The following is a 26,354-nucleotide window of genomic DNA, read 5'->3' on the forward strand; positions in this document are numbered from 1 at the left end:
TTGCACGTCACAATTTGTTAAACTCTTTGCTGCTTCAAAGTAAATGTACCAGGTAAATTTTAAGGCTTTTCATATCTGGACCTTGGGCACCTTCAGCTCCATGGTAATCTGCAAGAACAGACAGAGGTTTTTTTTTTTTTTGGTTATTTATAAAATAAATATAGTCGAGTGGTGGCTCTGAGGCTGAGGACCTGCATTGGTATCTGGAAGGTTGCCAAGTTCAATACCTGTTACTGCCAGAAGGAATCCTACTCTGTTGGGCCCATGAAAAGGGCCCTTAACCTGCAAATTTCTCCAGGGGCGCTGTATAATGGCTGACCCTGTGCTCTGACACCTAAAGGTCACTCGAAAGATCATTTCCCCTTGGAGATTAAGATAGTGTTCCAAATGCCAAAAAAAAACTAAATAAAGAAAAAGCGTCACTTTAGAACACAATTTCATATTCTGAGTGAGTGAAGCACAATTGGGTTATCAGTATATTGGCGATAACTTGCATTTATTGGGGCACAAAGCAGGGAATATAAAGAAGTACTGCAGGATTTTATTTCTATTGCTGACCAAGCCTGTGTATGTTCATCTATTTGTGTTTAGGTTTTTATAGCTTGTATGTTTGCTGCCAGTAATAAAACTGAAAGTTGGGTAGAGCCATGCCACCTTCTGCGTTAGGTCTTTGTAGGGTCTATCTTTGGATACGTGGATGTTTTGAGTTCCAAATAAATGAGGTTATGGTTGAATCTAATTGCTTAAAAAATGATTTATTGATGTATATTGGAATGTTTTGAAATAAAAAGATATTCATCGTAACAATGTTAATTCTTCCAGCTAGAGTGAGATGACGGGTTGACCATCTATGCAAGTCTTGCTTAAGTTTTTTCCATACAGACGGCAAAATTTTGTTGATAAAGAGCTTTATATTTACTTGTGATATTTACCTCTAGGTATTTAAACTGATCTGCAACGATAAAAGGGAAGGTGTCCAATCTGATATTGTATGCTTGAGAATTCACTGGAAAGAGCACACTTTTATCCAAATTAATTTTGAGACCAGAGATCTTTTGAAATTCTTTAAGTGCTGTTAATACTGCAGGCACAGTATTTTGTGGGTCTGATATATAAAGTACCATATCATTTGCATATAGAGAAATTTTCTGTTCAAGTCCTTCTCTGATAATCCCCTTTATCTGATAAGCATTTCGACAGTGAACTGCCAGTGGTTCAATGGCGATTGCAAATAGCAGTGGTAACAAGGGGAATCCTTGTCTGGTACCACTTTCTAGTTTTAAAGTAGTCTGAACAAATGTTGTTAATACAAACTGAGGCTTCTGGATTGGTATATAGTAGTTTGATCCATGCACAAATATTTGGGCCAAGTCCAAATTTCTCTAATGTAGTAAAAAGGTAGTTCCATTCAATCATATCAAATGCTTTTTCTGCATCCAACAATAATAATATTTCTGGGGTGTTTGACTTGACTGATGAATATATTACATTAAACAGGCGTCGAAGATTGGAAGCTAAGTGTCGGCCTTTAATAAATCCAGTTTGATCTTGTGATATTACCGAAGGCAGCACTTTCTCCATCTTTCTAGCTTAGACTTTGGAAAGTATCAACATCATTATTCAGAAGTGAAATTGGTCTGTATGATGCACATTGTAATAAGTCCTTATTTTGTTTAGGAAAGACTGTGATTAATGCTTGGCAAAAAGTTTGAGGTAGAGCTTGATTGTCTTTAGCTTCTGTAAATGTTGATACGAGTGGAGCTAGCTGAGTGGAGAATTTCTTATAAAATTCTACAGGGTAGCCATCAGGGCCTGCTACTTTCCCGCTTTGAAGTGACTTTATAGCATCTAGTAATTCTGACAGCACCAAAGATTTATCCAGTTCCTCTAAAGACAATTTCAAATGACAAATTAATATTTACCATGATTGTGAAGAATGAAGAAATAACCTCAACTTTAAAACTACCAAACTTGTCTGTTAAGATAAGTTAATGTTTTTGGGATGAGATCTTGGTGTTCCAAGTGAAGCTTGTTTATGTTTTCTATGGAACTCCAGCGTTTCACCAGCAAAATTTAAAGCTCCACAATAAAATAAATTTTTGAGCTCTAAATTATACTGACTTATACTTATAATATATTTTTTAATATAATAATACTATACTTAAAGTTTAGAATTTATCAAATATGAATACATGAGTCAAATCTAATAAAGCAAAAAAAAAAAAAAACTACACGTTTGGCTTACTATGTTCCAATGTTGTCTCTCGGGATTCTGCAGCCTACAGTTACAGTGTATGAGTGGGCGTAGGAGTCATGGATCAACATTCACTGTATGATGTCTTTCTATGATACAAAAACTGAGTGAATATTGTTTATTGTATATTTATATTGTGCTCATTGCAAAATATTGAGAGAAGAAGCAAGCAGTTCACATGTTTCTAATGACAAGCAAACTAGTAAGGCAGGTATAGATGAAAATAAAGATCAAGGTACTGGTACTACTAGTGAAGCAGAAGAGTCAAGAAAAAAAAAAAAGAAAGTGTCCCATTCAGAAATCAAAAACTTCATCTACATACTTAAGCACTCCACAGCAGTTTCAGTTGATTTATTTGCTTTTGTATCTTTTCAATAGCTTTAATAACTTCGAACTGTTTCTATGAGTTGCCATGTATATGCCTAGGTTAAATGTAGATATATACTGTATATATTTACTTTTATATACATTAATTAGATCTGGTTGTTCTGTTGTCAACCTTAATTTATAAATATTTTAATCAGAAAACCTTTTTCTGATAAAAGTGAAAGTTTGTTTTGAGCTTTAGTGGTTACATTTTGTTTAACAGTACTTTGTAATTGACTTTGTATTTACTATTCTTATATTTACTAGAAATGATCATAGCATTAATTAGTGATAATAATCCAAATAAATGTGGTATATCATTGTTTTTGTTGATTAATTTGTAGAAAGCATTGTGAGTTGCATGTAAATCTAATTTAAGGTACTATATAAATAAAGTTATTAGTTTTTTATCCTGAAACATCAGTAAGGTATCAAAAACAAAAACATGACTTGAGTTGTTCATTATTGGATTCATGACCACTGGAAACCTTGAGGCTCCTTATGCGTTATGCAAATAAATGAAATAGTTCATTATCACCAGCTAAGTTATGCAGACATTTTGAAACAAATCATTCTGAACATAAAAATATGTCAGATTGTCTTCTATTATATTATAAACTTTTTTTATCTACTTTCTCCATGAAATATGAGAATATCATTTTCTTGGTCAAAACTACAAAACCCATGGGGCAAGTAACATATAACAAAAATTAAGTGGAGTATAATCCTTTAAAGGTTTACAGTGTTAAGTTTTTTCTGTTCATGTCAATGGTGCTGCTGCACGCATTAAAGATGGTGAAAATAATTTTATATACAAATAAGAATCTGCATAGCCAGTTTTTTTGTTCTTTACATGGTCCTTTAAGCAAGGATACAAAAAAGACAAAAATCATTTCTGAAGACTATGTGTTGTCTTATTTGGTAATTGTGTTATGATATAATTCAGAATTGACTTGTACTTGCCAGTTATTCAAGTGATAGTTACTGGTTAGTAATTTTCAATGGATCTATAGTAACCACCTCTACAGCCATCCTATGTCAAATGGTAGTTTTCCTAGTTGTAATTTTGTTGTAAACTGCTGATAATAATGGTAATGACACCTTGGAATGCTCTTTGTTTTCGCTTGTTTTGTCTTCAGTATAAAGTAGTTTATTGCAGTTCAAAATGTTTAAAATTATTAAGTGGAGATTTTTAAGTTTTCTTCTCTCCAGTGTCATTTAAATACTTAATGTTTATAGTTCTCTATTTCTCTCTGATTATATTTGCTTAAATTTAGACTACAATTTGTCTTCATACCTTACACTTCTTATTCATTTCTTAATCCTTGAACACCACAGGGAGTCCAGTAAACCATGGACGTCCAGGGGCTCTTTTGGGTGAACGTAGCAAACAGCTTTTTCAGTCTCCTGTCATGCCGGTAAGACTCTGCGAGCACATCTTATAAACTGGCTTTGTTTGATAAAGTAAAACCAATGTAACACAATTATGTCTGGTTTGGGATTTAAATTTATAGTATTATTTTATGTTTGGATTTATAGTATTATTATTTATTTTCTGCTGTAACAGGCTTTAGTTCTTAAGAAAATCTCACAATTAAGCTAGATTTTTTTTATTTAATCGATTCCTGCAACCAAGGTGAAAAAGGATGCATACACTATAGGCCAGTTGTTGAAAAACAAAGCACAATGTTAGCAAGCAGCTAAAAGAAGCTTAGTACTACAGTTTTTTCTTGTACCTTTAGCTGACTGGTGGTTTGATATCTTCAGGTAGAGGACTAGAACGTTTATGCAGTCCCTTTGGTGTTTTGTGAGGAGAACATTTGAACATCAGTGGACTATGAGCAATAACTAAGAAAGAATGAATACTTTAGGTTCTCTGATAATAAAATGGATCAGCTTTTGGACAGGGAGAAGATGCATTTCTTGGAAGAATATGTGGGCAGACTGGAGCAGTGAGGAGCAGAGTCAAGTAGGGATATGTACTGTAGATCATAAAATGATATTTAAACTGGATCTTAGCCTCAGTACAACGCCAATGGAGAAAGTAAAGGTGAAAGAATTGTGGATATAGTAAGGAAAAAAAAAACATTCCAACTGGGTGGCAGTGTTCTGGATGAGGTGGATGGGTCTCACTGCAGATGCTCGGAGGCCTTACTGGAGTCCAGCCTCAAGAAAAAAAAGGCCATATAAGAAGTTAATTTATCAGCATTAGTTTTAAAAGAAAGCCTTGGTTTATGTATCAGAAGAAAGTCAGTTTTGTCCCTATGTAGGGAAAAAGGTTTAATGACTGCTTAAATCCTTACTTATGGAATATGTGAAATAACACGTCCAGTCTTTTTTTTCACCTTCAATAACAACTTGAAGTAATCAATTGATTCATTCATTATGTTAAAAGTGACCAGCATATTCTTCAAAGCAAGTGAAGACTTGTAATTTCCAGTTATGTATAACTTTATTATTTTAGTAAAATTTTTTTTTTGTGCACATGTGCTCTTTCTCTTGTGTGAAAGAAATGGGATTTTGGAACACAGGGAAGGCAACATGTTTGTTTAGAATATATTATGTGCTGTACCTTTCTTTAGGTCACATCCTCAGTATTGTGAATAGGTTTGGTTCCAAAATGGCACTACATGACAAAATCCTGGCGATTGCTACTTAAACACATTCTTTGTTTATAGGTGCCGGATCTGTCATCAGAATGATTGGATTTAAGCTTAAGCAAACTGACAAAAAAACTGAAGATAGCGAGTTCAAGATGAAAAAGAAACATTGTAGTAAAATCCATTAATTAAAAAATTGCTTCCTCAATATTTAATTAAAGTTGTTGATGAAAAGTATTTGGAACTCAGCAATAACGCTTCAACAAATATATTATCCTCAGTCCTTTACATACAGTATATAAGATCTGCAATTTTATTTATCAGTATTCCTTTCTTTGTTTAAATAGGGGCGTCACTTCCAGGCACAACCAGGATTCAGTGGTGGAACCTCTGAACATGGACAGTATCAGAGCAGCCAGTCTGCACATGGTCCTTATAGTGTCAGTCAGTCACAGCATGCATCTCCTTATGCTACAGGACAGCCAGTGCCAGTCAGCTATGCCAGTAGCTCACAACTAAGAGGTATGGAAAGCTTCTTGGTGATAGGTGCATGTTTTATGCTGATATTAAATTTACCCTGTAGCTTTATTTTATAGTTCTAGCCGAAAGTGCAGGTCTCTATACCTTTTGATTCAGACATGTAAATATTTTTTATTGTTTGTGTGTTTTTTTTCCTTTATTTATGCGGACAATTTTCAATGCTTTTGATATTTTAAAGACTTAAACACCTGATTCATACCTGGCAAAAGAACCAGTAAAGTTAAACTGCAACATTAGTGCAAAACTTAATAGGGACATGAATATAAACATTTGTATATTTAATTCCACTGTTAATTCAGTTTTTAAATAATAAAGCCTGATTTTATTTACAGTAAATAAAGTGGGCTTAGTAAATTAATGAACTGAAAAAAATGGATAGATGATCAGAAATTTCTTGTAAACTCCCTATGAACAGAGAGCTTCTAGTTTGGATAGATTGGAGAAAATACTACTTTGCAAGTTGTGACATTATAATAACCTTTACTTCTGCCAATATCTCTCTATTATAAAAAGAAATCCTGGAATGCAAAAGCAAGGCGACGATACGTGATTTTCTTGGAGGTTCTCGAAAGACATTTAAAAGACCCGTGAGACAAAAGGGACTTGCCACGGAGCGTCTAGCGGAGACAGTAAACATGAGACTTGGTGCCAAGAGACTGTCCCAGGGCCATCTCACGGGGACGTGGAACATAAGATTCTTGCAAGACACTCCCTACTTAAAACAGATATCATATAAGAGCACATCCATCAAAAAACAGTCAGTCGTGTAAAAGCACGTTGTGCACACACATCCTGTGCTCTCAACACATATAAAGCGTATAAGGACAATACGGAGAATAGACACCCAAAGTCGTTGGAGAGAAAAAAGGCAGATAAGAAATTATGAAAGCAGTGTAATTCAAAAGGCTCAAACAGACGATGGCACGATACACATGCAGAGAAAGGTACAGAATATGAAACCAGTAAAATTCAAAAGTATTGCAGCGTCCAAGCCAGGTTGCGGCCTTTTTGGTTTTAAGTGACTGTTCGGTCTGATTGAGGGAGGGTGGAGTACAGCACGGAAGACTGATTCGGGGTATTGATTGATGCGGTAAGGGGGGTGCGAGACGCGGGGTATGAGGGATTGGAGAGGGTGCTAGAAAGTTGTGTTTGGGGTTACGAAGTCAGTGATTGTTCAAGTAAAACTTTTGTGACACTTTATCATGTCAGTCGCTACAGTATCAAAGAAAAGATCGCATTACCGCAAAACAAAAGGTGATTAATCATCAGAACCAGGTGTAATTGAAAAAAGAGCAGGACAAATCGAAGTCAGAAATAAAAGGCAAAGAGTAGAGTCTATTCGCATTCGCATCATTCTTATGCACAAAACGTGGATTTACACAATAATAGACCATATGCTATGAGAATCTGTAGTCCCGCAACAGTTTAAGCAAGGACAAGTTGAATTTCAAAGAATACACAATTCGGTCAGGTGTATATTTATGATCACGGAGAAGCGATGCAAATTTTAACAGGCAAAAAGAAAGGTAATGTATATATTCCGCGAATAACATTACACACCAAAGGAGATCGTGATATGCCATTCATATTAAAATGTTTAGAGTGTGAGAATAGCTTTCGCTATGATAATCAATAAATCACAGGGACAAAAATTTGAAAAGGTCAGATTATTTATTAGAGAAACAGAAACAATATTCACTCATGGGCAGTTATACGTTGCATTGTCACAATGTGTCTCCAAAAAATATTGTTTTTAATGAAGCTTTTAAGTAAAAGTGCAAATAATGAACACAGGGGTTGGTGAGCAAAGCAAGCAGGGGGTGAAGTCCCCAAGTTATAAAATAAAAAAAACCTGTTCAGCCAAAAATGGCAATTTTATGGTCAAGTTGCATTTGAATGAAGAGATATATCTTTAATGTTTTTTCTTATTTACTTAGGGAGTCAGGCTGGGGGGCTGTCAAAAAACAGGGCCTGTTAAAGCCATTTGGAGCACTCCTTGTATGATTTTGGGCTATACAAGAAATTGTTGTTGTATTGTGTTTGTTTAGCTATTTATCTGTACAAAAAAAGAATCTCTTATTTTTTAATCTGTTTTTGCACAGACCAAGTAGCAAATAAGCAGCAACTCTGCATTTCTCCCAAAAATCTATTTCAAATTTACATGAACTTGAAGTGGGAAGCCAAGTCATCGAAGGTGGGAACTCCAAAAACTCACATAGCACGCAAACGTGGCATTTATCTGTATACGAAGATATCGCTTCTGGGGGAAAATATCCATTCAATGAAATATTCAGTTTTATAGATGTGTCCAGCACAACTGCTTGCTCCGTAGATGGACCAGGTTCAATGCTGAGAATCCACTGCAGAATAGTCCATCACCTCAAAGTCATTACCATGACAAAATTACCACAACATAAATCAGTCCCTACACAAATAATTATTTTACACTTAACCTATATTAAAGATTCATTGTACATATTCACAAGTAGGCCCTGTGAAGGGGGTTCCTCATTAAAGTCAGCAGAGATCAGCAAAGCAGCTGACTGAGGCACATGCCCTAGGTTATGCTATTCAAAAATCCCTGAGTTGACTAGATCAGTGGTTAGTGCTCCAGTGAGTCTGGAGATTCATCAGTTGTGAGGCCTCATGTGCCAATGTGTGGCAATAGATTTTGTAACTTTTTTGTATCTTTTAAGACAATACAAGCATACCCAGCCCAACAAAACCACTAGAAAATCGCTTGACATAAAGGACCTTATTTCTTGGGCTCTTTCAAGAGAAATGTTAATATTTTCTCTCAGACTGATACAGTGTAATAAAGAAATGGCAATAATACAGTATATAAAAAAGCAAAAGCCAGCTATCTTGTATGAGTGCGAAGCTTATTTGAATATACAGATCACAGTGATGCATTAAATATTAATTGGACTTCATAACTGCCTGCAGTCTAACTCGTTTATACCCAGATGTTTTTTGTCGCTTGGTATTTTTGCATGCAAGTAAAACTATACAGATTATATAACATTAATTGAATAATGGGCAGCAGAATATAAGCCAAGTTTTATATTTTTTCATTTTTAGTCCAACAGTTTCTGAGTTTTTGAAAACATTTGGATTCAAACTATTCTGGTTGCATTATTGAAAAGGTTTAAAAATATAAATCTCTTTTAACAGTAATCAGTCAGAATGTGTAGTATATTTGTAGCTGGTATTTTCTTGCCAAATTGCCAGCACTTGTTTATGTAGAATTAAAAAAAAAATGGAGTACAAATAAATCCACAAACATGAAAGCTTACGCAAAATACTTAAATATTTGCTGCATTACAGCTTGGTAACAGTTGAGTTTTTTTATATACGGTATTGCTTCCAATGTAAAACACACCCTCCAGATTTAGACTGTGCCTCATTGTTTTTAAAAATTCAGGAAAAAAAAATCCAGAATATGTAAAAGAATTGCAAGTAAATATAGTAGATTTATTAAAGAGTAAACATGTTAATAATTTATTTCAAATAAGGTATACACAGGAGTTAAATACTGTACAATTTTGACAGCATTCTTTATTTATTTGAAATGCTCCTTAATATGAAGTTGATGCAGTTTCATAATTTGTTTCATCATTATCCCACAGGATGTCATCTTAAAAGCAATCTTACATATTTCACATACATTTTAAAAACAAGCTTGTAAGTACCACATTATAATCATATTATTTTTTTCTTTCGGTGGAACTGCTTTCGTGTGATCTTATTCTCTGCATTGGTTTAACACAATAAGGTCACATTCTGAGCATTCTAAACATATTTTTCTTTTCTTATATTGTTTGTGTTTTTAGTCAGTAGTTCTCCAAAAAGCATGACTGCAATATGTTTGACTATTAACAATGAAAAAATAATTTTGCACCTGAGTTTATAACAATGTGGAAAACAATGCATCTGAAATTGGCAACAATATAGTAGTTGTTTTATATTGACATTGTTATAACATTAATGCAGCACTTTGAGTTTGTATATGTAGGAATGTATGTGCTGTATATAACAAACTGTAATGCTGTTTTATTTATTTTAAAATTAGGTCCATCTGCCTTTCAGACGATGCAGTACCTTCCTCATCAGCAGACTGGCTACACTGTGCACAGTCACTTCAGTACACAGCAAGGTGATCCGTCTCTGCTTTTTTTTTCCTAACACTGCCTAATAACATTTTCATACTTTTTAAAGACTTTTCATACGAAAACGTTTAAATCATCTGTCTTCAGTAGTTCAAACTAAGCATAAAATGATTAAAGATTACTTATTGTGCTCAGTATTCGTCACATTCATGGACAGCTGAGTTTGCTAATCTGTACTTAATTGTTTTAAAAGAAATGAAAACACAAATTTGCTATTACACTTTCTATTTGCTACTATTACGTTATATTTAACTCTTGGTACATAATTTAATTTGGATTTGTAATTTTAAATGTGTGTTAGTGCTGTTTATATTATTATTTTACAGTATAAAGTGAAAGAGGTTATCTGGTATGCATTTTGCCCTTCTTTCTCACCCTGTTAACAGGCTTTCTACCCAGTACCGGAATCCCCCTGCAGAAACAACTGGAACATGCAAATCAACAGTCAGGCTTCACTGATTCTGTGAGTAAGCAATGCAATAACTTGCAGCATCTATGACTTAATTCCCCATCCTTGTTTTTAATAAAGCATTAGAAGTTAAGAAAACAAACTCGGCCACACTTAATTATCATTGTGCTTAATGTCATAATAGAGAGAGGTTAACACTGAAGACAAATATATTAAAAAAAGTAATTTTCAATTGTTCTCAGGTTCCAGTATCAACAGTGTTATGTCTTTATGTACTTTTTTTTATATCCAGCTCCTGCTGCTTGGAATTCTTTCATTCTTATCACTTAAAAGAGAGTTTACAAAATCCTAGAACTATAATATTATTAGTCTTATAGAAACACCTAATTCTGGAGTTATTTTGACATACAATATACAAACTTTCAAGGCACCTCAGGCCCCTTCCTCAGGCAAGTTGACTATAATTTCCCTGAAGAAGGGGCCATACTTGCCTTGAAAGCTTGTATATTGCATCGGCTCAGTAAGCCAATAAAAGGGGTCATTTTGCTTGATTTCTTCTTTTAACAGCAATGAAGTTGAAATTGGGATAATTCTTTTCAGAAGCACGCAGAGAGACTTAATTTTGAGAGGAGCATGAATTGTCAGGACAGATGCAGCTCTTGCACCTTTACCATCTTTCTTTAGTTTTAAACAATGTCCATATTCAGTGTTATGAATATGCATTATTCTTAAATAAGGTGACTAATGTGGCAAGCATTTTTTCCAAGCAGTTGTTCCAAAAACACTGCAACTATAGCTAAGGTCATAAACTGTCTATTAATCTGAAACATGTTATCCAATAATATTGATTTTTCAGAGCTTTGGAAAGATTGCAGAGCATCTTGACACAACTTCACTAGTCCTAATCGTTCAGATATCTGTAGTTGTAGAGTTTGTTACATTTTTTTTTAATACTCTTGCTCATTATTGAAAGTAATATTTGAATTTGTTTTTGCTTGAGTGCTCCGATTTACTGTTCAAATTTTGCAATTCCAAATAAAAAAATAATCACCAGTAAGTTGGATTTTACACAAGTAAGGGACATGTTACTGCAATGACCAATTTAACTATCTATTGGAATAGGCCTAGTCCTGTGTTGAAATCCTGCATCAGTCTACCGTCATTGTAGAATATACATGGTCTCACATAACATATTAAACACACAAAACTTTAAAAAGCATAACCTTGAACATACAAAACGTTTTCCAACTATGACCCATTTTATTCAGCATTCTGTTACTAAAATTAATAGTTTACACATCTTTTATGCTACTTTTTAGATAACCTGGTCAATTCCCCCACTCTGCATGCAGACTTTCTCTGTCATAAGCAAAATACAATACAGTATACAAATTAGTTGAGAAATTTTAGTTTGCCACATACAAAAAGGAATCTTTAAGTTTATAATATGACAATCCTATTGCCTAAATCCACTTGACTAAATACAAGGGACGTTCATAAAGTTTCTGCACTTATTTTTAACTATTTATTAAGAATTTCAAAATAAATTTCATAATGTCACTTTCCTTTGCAATGCAGTTTTCCCAGCGTTGTGCCAACTTTTTAATGCCATCAGCAAAAAATGTTTTTGGTTGAGCGAGTAGCCACTGATGCGCTGCTGCTTTCACATCAGGGTTCTTTCTTCGTTCCTCATGGCTGTAGCTGGACGTCCAGAGCCCTCTGCATCTGTCACACTAGTACAGCCATTTTCAAACATTTCAATCCACTCATAGACGACTGTATGGGAGAGAATTTTATCCCCATACTGAGAACGCGTGCAGAGATGAATTTGTGTTCCGGGCACACCTTCTGCCAAGAAAAAGTGTATGACAGAACGCTGTTCCTCTTTGGTACAATTTAGATAGATAGATACATCTTCACCACAGGGTGACAACTCTTATACTAAACTGCAAGGGCAGCCAGCTTGCCAGACAGAACTAGTCACATGACACTCTCAGACACGACTAATTACTATTCCTCCCGCCTTCACTGTTTCCAACAAAAATATAAAAGAGCGGAAACTTTTTGAACATCCCTTGTAAAAGTGGAATACCAATACTTTAAATGAGCCTATATTTTATCTGGAATGTCTTAAGCATAAGTCTATTTCTTATCTATACAGTTCATTAGAAATAGCTTTTCCCTTAACATCAGTGACCTACAACAGAGTGAGAGCCCAGTTTCAGGTGTTTTTACATTACAAGCAAGAAAAAAAAAGGAATTACTTGTAAATGGTAATGGTGCATAGATTTGGAAGTTACTCGTTAGTGTTGATTGTTCTCTTTTCTGTTTTTTAAAAATGTTCAAATGAACAGGATGCCGGTTTCTTTTGCCTACAATCTGTATTTTGCTTTCTATCAAAGTTTTTAGTATAACAAATTTATAAGCCTAAAATGTAAATTGCATTTTTACTTTGTGTGTGAACCTGATTTACGTGTATTCATTTTGTACAAAAAGCAGTATTTGGGTGAGATTTTAACCTACTTGATGTTAACCCAGAGCATAACCCTGGCTCAGAATTCCATGCAAGTATGGTTACCCATGAGTCAGACTAATGATCAGCTTTACATTTTTAAGCCCAAATAATGTTTGGGACAGTATTCTTCTGTCATCTAGTGGACAAAATAATATGCTGCAAAAATCATGAATATTTATATGCATTTTGTGGCAAATGAAAAGCCATAAAGGTAGCTTTAGAACATCCTGAAACTGAACCATTGCTGAAATCACGTGATAGTGATGATGATATGAATTGGTCATCAGATGTTGACATAGAAAGTGAAACTGATGCATAATACAGTGAATTTGTTTGCGTGAAGCTGCAGAGTGGTGCAACAGTAATTACGTGACGCAAAGACAAAATAATTACAATCTAGTGCAAGGACAACTAATTCATTGATACTGTTCACATTATGGCAACTGTCAATGTTTATGTCAGGGAAAATGTGGAAGTTACTAAGCCTTGCGCTATAGTAGCCAGCAAGAACACCAGGGGCACGTCAGTTGCACAGGTCTGGCACTGACATACCCTCAAATGTGTAAGCAATAGAAAAAAAAAAGAAGAAAGGTGCACTAAGAAACCTGCTTCTGCTATCCTGATTGCAAAAGTGGACTATGCATTGGTTTTTGTCTCAAAACATTTCACACAAAAAGGCAATTTCTAAATCTGCGTCAGTACAGCAGTGGACACTAGACATACCTTTTCTACTGTATTAATGTTGATGTTTTGGTATTTATGTGTTTGTTTTTTCTGGGGTAAATGTAATGCTAAGAAGGCTACAAACCATGCCACGGACAAAAATGTATTTAATTTACCTACAGCCTTGACGGCTACATCACAAGCTAAAACTAATCCATGACAGACATCGTATCGTCATTAACCCTCACAAAATCTTTGTGTGCAGACTCAGTTCTGTGCTTCCCAGATCCTTTTTGACCTAATTCTGACACCATTCTTTAGGTACCCTGGACATCAGAGTTTTCACCCTCAACCTTTTGAATACTGATTGACCATCTTAACCTGTAGTACTGATTATCCTAAGTTTTAAAGCAGATGTTTTTATGAGATGTAAGCAAACAGTTACCTAAATTGAGAGTAGAATCCGCTTAAGTAGATAGACAGATCTTTATTTGTTCAATGGAGAAATTTAGCTTTTACAGTGTAACAAAGCCATCTCTATATATAATCTTCATTTGGATCTTGATCTTTCTTTGTCCGCGAATGAATAAGAAGAAGAAGCACTAGATGGCAGTAGAGAGACAGCTAAAACATAGGCATTGCATTAAGAATCTCCTCCAGGCTTATACTACTGAAGACTGTAGTACTCCAGTCACACCTCAAAACACAGACATTCAAACTAAACAAATTGTTGTGCTTTAAATTAACTAAAGAGATCTTCATTTAGATCTTGATCTTTGTTTGTCCGCGAATTCCACGCATGCGTAGACCACCTTCCAGTTTAGTACGTTGTTGTTACTCACGGATGTCAACAATGTGCCGGAATAACGAAAGGGGTGGTGGACAGTGTTACGCTGGTTAGCTCCTGAGGCCTGGTTAGAGAATGAGATTGCCGAAGATAAAATGTACATGTCTACGTAACATATGAATGAAAGAAAGACAGTGGGTAAAATGAATGACAACGTAACAGCACGTTCTGGAAATTATTATTGTTACGTTGTAGCTGGCGAGTGCTGCACGTCTCACAGTTGTACCGTGCCTTGCTCACATGTCAGTGAAGTGATCCCTATTTATGCTTTAAAGAGCCTGGATACCTATGTGTCCCCCTTTTATAACCATTGCTCCGTGTATATTGCCTTAGTCTTTGGATTGCCACAAAGCAACCTGCGAGATTGGAGAAAGGTTGAGAAGACATCATGAGAGGAAACAATATCGTCGTGAAAACGAGACGGACTGTGAACGGACAGAAGCAGAAATGCTCCTACACCACCACATAATTACTATTCGGACAGTGAATCCGAGTAGGCCGTTCATATCTAATCAATGTCCAAGGGTTTTCATTTGTAATTTTGTTTCCCTTATAATAAATCATAATGCTGTGCGACGAAGGGCCCAGTTCACGACTGACAGCCACGTTTAAACAGGGAGCCCTTCACAGACAACTTTAACATGCGCAACGTAGTTGGGTGCACATGGCTAGTATATAAATATTGTGGGTCAAAATCTACGTGAAAGGACATGTCGGTATACTAAATATATAGCAGCTGTACATAAATGTGACATTTAGAAAGTTTTTTGCGTTTTGAAAAAAGCCTTTTCAATTTTGAGTCTAAAAGATGTCATTTAGTATATTTAAGTGGGTTGTCAACAAACTACCCAAAATGCTCTAAAAATCCTTTAAAGTCTATAGTGGGTCAAAATTGACCCAAAATGCATGGTAAGGCAGACATTTTTAGATGTTGTACAAATTATGTGGTGGTCAATTTTTTTCTTAAATGCTCATTAATTTGAGGAAATGTGGGAAAAACACTCATAACTTTTTAGGTCCTTAACATATGACATTTTGGGTGCTTTTAGGGATTTCTAACACAAATCTGACCTGAAGATGTGGAAAGGGTTAAAATAAATTTCATTAGCAAAATCATTTTTGTCTGCCTAGAACCAAATATGCCATGAAATTTCACAGATGATTCTAGTGAACCTTTTCAAAAATATTAAAAAATATATTGTAGTTTATATCTACAACAAAATAATCAGGGACTTAATTTATTAAATAGATGTTTTAAGATCATAAGAAGCCATTCACCTAATACTTTGTATATTGGTGGACACAATTAGCCAAGGTGAGTTAGAGTCATGTGAAAAAGAAAGTACACCCTCTTACAGTTCTGTGGTTTTGCATATCAGGACATAATAAAAAACATCTAGTCCTTATCAGGTTGTAAAATTATTTAAATCTAACCTCTGGTGTAAAACAATGCGCAACAGATTCCACCATGTTATTATTTATTTAATATAAATAAAGCCATGTGTGAAAAACTTAGTACAACTCATGATTCAATAGCTTGTAGAGCCAACTTTAGCAGCAATAACTTGAAGTAATCATTTCCCTTATGACTCCTGTCAGTCTCTCACATCGCTGTGGTGGAATTTTGGCCCAATCTCCTTTACAGCATTGCTCCAGTTCATTGAGGTTTGTGGGCTTTCGTTTCTACACAGCTCTCTTATGGTCCCGCCGGACTTTGACTGGGCCATTGCAACATATTGATTATTTTATTTTTTAGCCATTCTGCTGTAGATTTGCTGTTGTGTTTGGGAATGTTGTCCTGTTGCATGACCCATTTTTAGCCAAACTGTAATTGTCAGACAGTTGGCTTCACATTTGATTCTAGAATACTTTGGTATACAGAGGAGTTCATGGTCGACTCATTGATTGTAAAGTACCCAGGTCCTGTGGCTACAAAAGAAGTCTACATCTTCACCCTTTGACCACTGTGCTTGACAGCTGGTATGAGGTGTTTGTGCTGATATGCTGTGTTTGGTTTTCGGCAAACGTGGCACCAGCCATTATGGCCAAATATATACATCTTGGTCTTGTCTGTCCAGTTGTGGTTTGTTCAGCTGCATCTTTGCCAACCTAAACCGTGCTGCCATGTTTTTTTTTTTTTAGAGAGAAGAGGCTTTCTCCTGGCAACCCTTCCAAACAAGCCATACCTGTTCAGTCTTTTTCTAATTGTATTGTCGTGAACTGTAACATTTAACATGCTAACTGAGGCCTATAGCATCTGTGATGTAGCTCTTGGGTTTTTTTGCAATTTCTCTGAGAATGAATTTCCTGGGACGTCCACTCCTAAGAAGACTGGAAACTGTCTTGAGTGGTTTCTTCTTGTGAATAATCTTTCTCACTGAATGATGGGCTTCAAATTGTTTGGCAATGGTCTTATAACCCTTTCCAGATTGATGGGCAACAACAGTGCTTCTCTAAGATCATTGCTGATGTTTTTCCTCCTTGGTATTGTGATAACACACACCTGAATGTTCCAGACCAGCAAACCGCCAAAAGTTCTGTATTTATTGAGATGGTCACACTTGCTAATGATCAACTAATCAAGTGCATTTGATTTGCAGCACCTGGCTGATAACTTACTCTCTTAATTCCTGCCTCAGCATTTTGGCTTAGTTTTGCTAAAAAAATAATGACACGACATAATATGTCAGGTGTTGTTGTATTTGCCTAATTTTAAAACCTGCTAAGGACCAGATGATTGTATTATGCCCTGATACGTAAAATCTTAGAATTGAAAGGAGGTGTATTTTCTTTTTCACATGATTGCATAAGCTCAATTTTTAATTATAATTGTTTATGTATATCATTTACAACTGGTGCACATAATTATGTTAAACTGGGTCATATAGAGAGACAGAGGCTGTGATTACACCAGTATCTTTGTGCACTACCCTACCTTACCACCAGACCGATTTTAACTCGCTGCATTTCTCAAAAAGAAGCTATACACTGATACAGTACAGCAGGCAAATACTGCAAGAGTGATAAAGCTTACTTTCACAGTGTCAACATTTATCTGATCTTACGGTAGAAGGGATAGAAGCCGTTTTTTAAAGGGATCAGATTATAGATTATTTTTAGAATTGCATCATTTAGATGTTACAGGTGAACTTGAGAAATGTATTTTATATAACTATAATATAAAACTCTAAAACGTCTGTGTTTTCTCTGTAACACTTTAGATTAGGTACTACCTGTAGTGCATCATTTAGTCTGTTATGTAATAAGATTTTAACAAAGGCATCTTTTGGTCTTAACACTTACAAAGCATCAGTAAAGTGGTTCTTTATGTGCAGTGTGGTGTATTAAGAGCTTGTGATGTGATGGTAAAATTACTTTTGAATATAAGCAGGGCTGTGGAGTCGGTAGATAAATGCTCTGACTCCTCAGTTTCTAAATCTTCCGACTCCGACTCCCCAACTCCTCTGTATGTATATACTATGCTAATGTATTTTCTACATCCATTGAAGGAAAGGAAGGCAACATACATGTCATTTCACCACAGAACTACTGGCTAGGAAGCCAACACTCTACTATAATGCCAGATTAAAGACAAACACAATTGATTGGCGGCCGCAGATTGCGGGTGTCCACATGGACGGGCAGATCCAGCTTGCCGAAAATCTCGACCACCGCCCCCATCCAAAGTAATGTGATGCCTCTGTCTGCTGCAGTGGCTGTCTCCTCTGTCAGCCAGCCGGAAGTTTAGTGCATTGTGTCACTCACCGGCCAGCTGATCAGCAGAACGAGCCTCTGCTGGAGATAGGTAGGGAGATCTGTGTTCTCGGCCGCCCCTTCACTAGCGCATAGCGAAGGGGAGCCGACGGAGCTGAGAACACACCAGATGATTTTTCAGGCGTTTGACGTGAGATGACTCGTTGAATGGCCGAAAAATCGGCAGTGCATCTGTAAATGTATGGGGGGCTTTAGGCTAGGTTCACAGTTCCCTGTAACAGTGGAACACAACACAATGGAAAGCGGTGCCGCACCTTACCTGTGCATTACATCCCATATAGTGACGCATACAGTCAATGAAAAGCATCCTTCATGGTTACTTGACATGTTCGTTTTGTGGTAACATTATGCACTGCATGCATTGGGCTTTATTCTTACAGCAGAGAAGTAGTTCATTATGACTGTTTGTGAATTAGGACATTTCAACTTACTTTTTTAATTCCCATTTAAATTTAGTAAGAGTCGGAGTCGGTTAACTTTTTGCCGACTCCGACTCCACAGCCCTGAATATAAGCACTTCATTTGGTCTTAAGCTCTAAAGCATTAATTAGGGATTCACAAGCCTTATACTGGAGTATACAATACCGATGGACTTAAACCACCAAAGTAAGGTTATTTTAGTTGCAGAAATAAATACCAACTTTACTGATGATTTGGAAATGTTATGATCAAAAGAACCATTTGTTAATGTCTTACTTAACAATGTGTGGCTAATATACACATTATAGTTAGTAACTAATCTAAACTTCTGCTGTTTCCCTATACCCCAATATACTTCAGCTCTTCTGTACTCTATACTCATAAGTGGACTATTTATACAACTGAGAATGAGAATCAACAGTTTACTAAGTTAAATATTCAAGAAGTGGAAGACAGCATCCCGACAGAGTCAACTAGAATTCAAGGACCAGTATTTCCAATAATTGTCTTGGGCTTTCTTTTGTTACAGGGTACTCTGCGGCCAATGCATCCCCAGGCTCTTCACCCCAATTCCAGCCTTTTGCCCACCCCTAATATAACTGTGCAGATCCCCCCCACTAAGGTGAGGTATAGGAATAAGTCATTTAAGGTTCCAAGATTCCAGGATAAATTTTAATTCTCTATGGAACTGGACGCTAGCTGCTCTGTGGCTTGTATCTTTCATAGCAAATAGAAGGAACAAACGCCTGCAATGCCTACACATTATGCTTAGAAAAAAAGACATCTGTGACATGGTAGCCTCTTTGTTTAATATTTCACTAGAGTCCACAGATGTTTAAATGTTGAACTGACTGATTTTTGGGGGCCTATAATACAGTTAGATCCATAAATATTTAGACAGAGATAACTTTTTTCTAATTTTGGTTCTGTACATTACCACAATGAATTTTAAATTACACAACTCGGATGCAGTTGAAGTGCAGACTTTCAGCTTTAATTCAGTGGGTTGAACAAAAAGATTGCATAAAAATGTGAGGCAACTAAAGCATTTTTTAACACAATACCTTCATTTCAGGGGCTCAAAAGTAATTGGACGATTGACTCAAAGGCTATTTCATGGGCAGATGTGGGCGTCCGTCGTTATGTCATTATCAATTAAGCAGATAAAAGGCCTGGTGTTGATTTGAGGTGTGGTGCTTGCATGTGGAAGATTTTGCTGTGAACAGACAACATGCAGTCAAAGGAGCTCTCCATGCAGGTGAAAGAAGCCATCCTTAAGCTGAGAAAACAGAAAAAACCATCCGAGAAATTGCTACAATATTACGAGTGGCAAAATCTACAGTTTGGTACATCCTGAGAAAGAAAGCAAGCACTGGTGAACTCAGCAACACAAAAGACCTGGACGTCCATGGAAGACAACAGTGGTGGATGATCGCAGAATCATTTCCATGGTCAAGAGAAACCCCTTCACAACAGCCAACAAAGTGAACCACACTCTCCAGTAGGCGTATTGATATCCAAGTCTACCATAAAGAGAAGACTGCATGAAAGTAAATACAGAGGGTGCACTGCAAGGTGCAAGCCACTCATAAGCCTCAAGAATAGAAAGGCTAGATTGGACTTTGCTAAAGAACATCTAAAAAAGCCAGCAGTTCTGGAAAAACATTCTTTGGACAGATGAAACCAAGATCAACCACTACCAGAATGATGGCAAGAAAAAAATATGGAGAAGGCGTGGAACAGCTCATTATCTAAAGCATACCACATCATCTGTAAAACACGGTGGAGGCAGTGTGATGGCTTGGGCGTCCATGGCTGCCAGTGGCACTGGGACACTAGTGTTTATTGATGATGTGACACAGGACAGAAGCAGCCGAATGAATTCTGAGGTGTTCAGAGACATAGTGTCTGCTCAAGTCCAGCTAAATGCAGTCAAATTGATTGGGCGGTGTTTTATGATACAGATGGACGGACAATGACCCAAAACATAAAGCCAAAGCAACCCAGGAGTTTATTAAAGTAAAGAAGTGGAAAATTCTTGAATGGCCAAGTCAGTCACCTGATCTTAACCCAATTGAGCATGCATTTCACTTGTTGAAGACTAAACTTCAGACAGAAAGGCCCACAAACAAACAACAACTGAAAGCCACTGCAGTAAAGGCCTGGCAGAGCATTAAAAAGGAGGAAACCCAGCATCTGGTGATGTCCATGAGTTCAAGACTTCAGGCTGTCATTGCCAGCAAAGGATTTTCAATCAAGTATTAGAAATGAACATTTTATTTCCAGTTATTTAATTTGTCCAATTACTTTTGAGCCCTGAAATAAAGGATTGTGTTAAAAATACTTTAGTTGCCTCACATTTTTATGCAATCTTTTTGTTCAACCCACTGAATTAAAGCTGAAAGTCTGCACTTCAACTGCATCTGAGTTGTTTCATTTAAAATTCATTGTGATAATGTAGAGAACCAAAATGAGAAAAACTTTGTCTCTGTCCAAATATTTATGAACCTTTAACTGTAAATCTGTGGGCCTGTAATAAACATGGCTGTAAACAAAGCCATCCTCCCTTTCTTTCTGCAAACTCTTACATACTTTAAAATCTAATCTATTTTGGTTTCACACACAGTTTAAAAAGGCAGAAACATCTATGCAGTGGGAGTCCTGTTTTTATCAGTGGATATATATGAACCACTTTATATTATCTAAACAGCAATCAGTCAAGACTTAGCAATCATAATTCTTTTTTATAAATAGTCTTGATGTATAGATACAGTATATAAAAACAAGTGTTCAGATGTCATTTAACCCCATCCTTGATCCCACTTCTTCCCTGTTGTGTTTGCCCTTTACTTTGAATCATCCAGTTTAAAAGACCATTACTGGACTAATCCAGAAATTTGAATTCTTAAGATAAAGAAACTGGGGTAGCATGCCTGAAAAGCTACTGATGAACCTCAATCAAGAGGTTCACTGCTGTAAATGTATCCAGTAAGAAGTCATATACTAAACATATGAGCAAGTGCCAGCAGAAAGTTGGAGACAAATTCTTTTCTAAAAACTGGTTTCATGCTTGCAAAAGTTTTTTTCCCCCATAATATGTATATTGTAATTAATAATTTTCTTAAGTTGAACTTTAACCTTTTCTTTGTTGCAAAATCTCTAAGCTGCTATGGATATTACACATTTAGTTGTGTCTCCAAGTGATGAATAACAGACCAAGCTCAGTCTTAATGTTTGCTTTTGTTTCTTTTTGAACAGACTGGTTTGCCATATGCTCATCCACCCAGGCCTGCCTCTCCAGGAAGTTTCACTCATGGAACAACCCCACAGCCTTCCCATGGCGTGAGTATTATATCTTACAGACTTATTAGCTAAGAACATTTTTAACACAGGTATCAGCAGCATTATTGTAAAGAATCAAACCTTTAAATAAACAGAAAATAAACTTATGTGATATTGTTTTGTTTCAAGATATAACTGCACAATTATAGTTTTATAAGCATCCCTTGTGAGCAAAAGATAAAATTCTTATATCCCATTCAAATGGAAAATCCAGGAAGTGCTGCCACCTGTTGATTTAAGTTGTCAAGGTTGCAAGCATCATTTATGTAATGTGGAAAAAGGCCAGAATCCAAGATTACATAAAGGAAAAAGATAATTTCAGAGTCATATTTATATAAAAAGTTAATCAATAAATTTTAATATGCAACAAATTAGGATAAATTGCACATAATCATGGCTTGTAATTAAAATAAAAACTGGCCTGAAGGAGGGCATCAAGTACAGGCATGATGTAGCATCCCCCTATTCTGTCATCATGATTGGTTCCTTAATAAGAAAAAGAGGGGGAAAAGCGATCTATAGTGTGGCATCTGGAATAAATTCTGTTTCATTATTTACTGGCCATTCTGTGGTACAACATTGCCACGGGTCTTAAAAGGCTTTGTTTAGACTCTTCACCAGTATCTTTAGACAGTCACATTTCTGTGGTCAATATACAGTATGCCACAATATGACCATCCTTACAAAAATTAAATATTTGCTGCTCTCAGATTAAATCAGCTGAGCATCATTCTTGGTGTACAGTTTTAGCAGTACAGGCATCCATAAAGGATTCACAATTTAGTCCTTTATGGTATTCACCTGGTTACGGCAATGCTGATTTCATCATTTGCATTCCTGGTCATGTTTACAGTCACACCTGTTTTCCAGTACTGCTACTTTTGAGTGCAACTTTGTAGAAATGAGTATATTATAATAAAAAGCAAAAATCTTAAGAATAATTGTTACAGCTCTGGGAAGGTCATGAAGTATCAAATCCTCACAACATTTTTTTTTAAATTAAACTGTAAATCAAGCTATCTTTATAACCGTACTGATTTAATAAAAAAAAACAAACATTAATATTCTGGGATATTCTGAACTAAATAACTGAAACCAAAAGAATATACAGTGTACTATGTATAAAACATACAGATTAGGAATTCCTATATATAACATGTGGGAAACAGCAATTTCCTTATTCAATAAAGAAATGACACTGCATTCTGCACTGCACTATAATGTAACAGAAATAAATCTAATGGTATCTCTACTTTATTTAGGCTACCTTTCAGAGCTCATCTCAGTCTGCCCCACGCCATGCCTACTTGACTCACACTCAGACAGGACAACGTTTTTATCACAGCAAGTAACCACTGCAAAAGGATGACCATGGATAACTTGGGACTGTGCATGAGTTTGTTTGAGTGCTTTTAGTTCAGAGTGCTTCATAATCACATCAGTAACAAAATATACTAGCCCATATCCTGCTTTAATCTTTGTGTTGTATTTCATCCTATTTCCTCAGAGAAGTGAGATTTGTTGCTGATAAAGTACCATGGTACTCCTAAAATGCTTTTATTTTGTTTAAATTTTAACACACAGATTTAAGTATAAGGAATAGTTTTTCAAGATGTGTACAAGGAATCCCGGTTTACAAGAAACTGTTCCTGTCACAAAATATTCCTCAAAATTCTGTTTTAAAATAGTCAGTCTTTCATAATACATCCTGTTAAAAATCTTATTTGGTGGGGGTGGGTTAATAAATGTTAATCTTTCTTTCTTTGTCACCTAGTAAAAATCAGCATTGCTGCTGCAAGTCTTTACATGGTAGCATTGAAAAGGAAAAACATCTTTGTGGTGTTATTTTAATTACATTATTTTATTATCAAGTTTCACTTGGCAAAACAATTTTAAATATATCCACTCAAAAAAGGGGGAAAAAATCCTTGTCTCTAACAAGCTCTAGGAGAAACCTATAACAAAGCAACCGTTTTCACTCTCCTTTTTGCTATACTGTGTTACTATGGGATATACCTTCAAATGAGACATTGTTATACTTTGATTCTTACCTTGGACCCACTCCAGTCATTCTTTCACATAACCTCCACAGGCTTGAAACTGGCAGGGGTTTGTTTTCCTTCAAGATACCCCATTTCTATGTTTTCCTGTTGTGGTTTACCACCAAGTATTCAGGATATGTATACACTTGTACATTTTTATTGTCTTTTAAGTAATCTAAGCCATGTAATGTGAAGCGCTCTATGCAAAAATAAAATTCTATTACAATTCAATGGTTGCATAACTGTTTCTTATGTATTTGCCATCGTCACTAATTTTACCTGGTTAGATTTTTTTTTTTAAATTTCATTAATAGACGCTGTGTACTGTGTAAAGCATGGTTTGTATGTAGTATTTTCTTCAGAGTCCTATAGATATCTAGCATGCTAAGTGTCACTAAGCGTTTTCGTGTGTAATAGTGATGACCAGGGGCATCATGCATAATGCATAGTGTATGGACAAAAGTGGAAATGTGCATACGCACAAAAAAAAAAAAAATCGGATGCACAAAACCGTGCATAAGCCGACTTTCACACACTCCAGCTCCATAAATCCCGGTCAGCAGGAAAAGTAATGCACGTGCACACGCCTGCCACCCCACCCCGACTCCTCCCAGAATTTTGCATATTTTAATGTGCAAATCAATATAAATATCCCCTTCCCCAGTCAGTGTTTGTTTAAAAGATAATGGCAAAAGCACATTAAAAAAATTTCAACAAATGCGAAGTGAAGGCAAAGAAAACATACTATTTGTTGGCTAAAGCGATGGTATGAACAACAAAAGGAAGTTGATTGAGTGATACAGATTGGCAGAGACACTAAAAGGTTCAAGTTAAGAAAGTCGTACAGTGCCCAAAATAAAAAAGAAGTGTTAAGATATCAACAATGCAGTGAAAAGGCGAGTTGTAGCCCACCGTCTGAGTATCTTACGGAAGCACAGAGTACAGAGAAAAGAAAAAAATTGGGAAAAAGTGGAAAAAAGGTTGAAATGTCCACTTTAATTTGTCATTAAAGTAGAACGTTGTAAACTTAATCTTACATTTAATGTTAAATTGACTAGAGTTTCTCAGATCCCGTCGTAACTAAAGTAGCACATTAAATGCTGCATATTGTATGTGTTCTTCTGTGTTTGAATAACTACTTGCTTCTTAAACTGGCCTTCTCTTACGCTGACAGAACACACAATACATTACATTCATGATATTACAGCTGTCTAATCAATTTAAATATTAATATGTATACTTGATTATCACTTTTCATGAAGAAAAGAATTAAAGCATGTATTAAACATGGGGGCACGGCACAGTGGTAGCGATGAGCTGTTTCCCCGTCCAGAGATCATTCCTGCCACCTGCAAGATGCTTGCTGAGATGTGCACAACCCTTGATGAAATTATTTAATGCAGCACTACTGTCTCTTTCACACATACCAACCCACAATTCCTGTCCTTGTTTTTCTTTCTCCATGTAACCAATCGCCACACAAGAAGCTCTTTAATAAATGTCAGACCATCTGTAGGCTTAGAATGCAGATTCTTAAAAATTTTTAAGGACCAGTGAAATATCTTCATAGTACCTGTTTAATTATTCTATCCATCCAGTCCCAGCAAGCATACAATGCAAGGCAGAACCAATCCCTGGATGGGGCGCCAGCTCATCACTACCACTGTGCCCACACATTTATTAACAGTATACATTATTTAAATGAAGTTAAAAATTTATCTGTATAATGTAATATACATACTTTAATGCATTTCATCTTAAAAATTATATCAAGAGCTCCAAGATGATCTTGGAAATCTAAATCGACTTAGAAGCTAGTCATTATCATCTGTAAATACGCACTGTCCTATTGAATTGAATTCCTTTGTTATTGTATGCTACATTGAGATTCCTCCATAAACTTATTTTCCTATAAAAAAATAAAATACCAAAAAAAGTATATATATAATAAATGTATATGTATATATAATATGAAAGCATATTTGCAATATTCAATATTCATGTACAGATACTACAAATGGTTCATAAAGTGGCTCAGGTTCTGCAGTATTACAACTGTAGTGCAAGTTTACCGTGAGGTAATTGTAATTATAAGTGTAAACAGTTCTACCAGGAGCACTTTATGGACTGATTGAGAGTGTTTATAGCTCTTGGGATGAAACTGTGAACTTCGAGGTCCCTACAGGAAAACTTCTGAAGTGTTTGCTGATATGGAGAAGTTTAAATACTGTAGATTGCGCATGGCTGAGGCAGGGTGTGCTATAAATGTTCTCCAGGGTAGATGCTGCATCCCTATAATCCTCTGCACTCTCGACACAACCCACTGTAGAGCTTTCCGATCAGCTGCTGTACAGCTGTGATTCCACACAGATACAATAGGTTAAAATGCTCTGAGTGGTGCACTGAGAGTACA

The 26,354-nt window shown here is 35.9% G+C and overlaps 1 protein-coding gene across 3 annotated transcripts in view; it reads left to right on the plus strand.

Annotated features, from left to right (window-relative positions):
* The window catches only part of gps2 (G protein pathway suppressor 2), a 37,285-nt gene extending 13,113 nt beyond the window's left edge, over positions 1 to 24,172 (plus strand). For 2 of the 3 annotated variants that reach the window (XM_039746976.1, XM_039746975.1), the window contains exons 6-12: positions 3,959 to 4,038; positions 5,568 to 5,742; positions 9,833 to 9,916; positions 10,316 to 10,392; positions 19,087 to 19,179; positions 21,816 to 21,899; positions 23,162 to 24,172. In XM_039746976.1, coding sequence (XP_039602910.1) covers positions 3,959 to 4,038; positions 5,568 to 5,742; positions 9,833 to 9,916; positions 10,316 to 10,392; positions 19,087 to 19,179; positions 21,816 to 21,899; positions 23,162 to 23,251 — 683 coding nt within the window. In that variant the 3' untranslated portion in view covers positions 23,252 to 24,172. The remainder of the gene's footprint in view (positions 1 to 3,958; positions 4,039 to 5,567; positions 5,743 to 9,832; positions 9,917 to 10,315; positions 10,393 to 19,086; positions 19,180 to 21,815; positions 21,900 to 23,161) is intronic. The other variant, XM_039746977.1, reaches the window with a different exon arrangement.
* Positions 24,173 to 26,354: the final 2,182 nt, after the last annotated feature.

The sequence above is a fragment of the Polypterus senegalus genome, chromosome 3, assembly GCF_016835505.1.
Source record: "Polypterus senegalus isolate Bchr_013 chromosome 3, ASM1683550v1, whole genome shotgun sequence".
NCBI lineage: Eukaryota > Metazoa > Chordata > Cladistia > Polypteriformes > Polypteridae > Polypterus > Polypterus senegalus.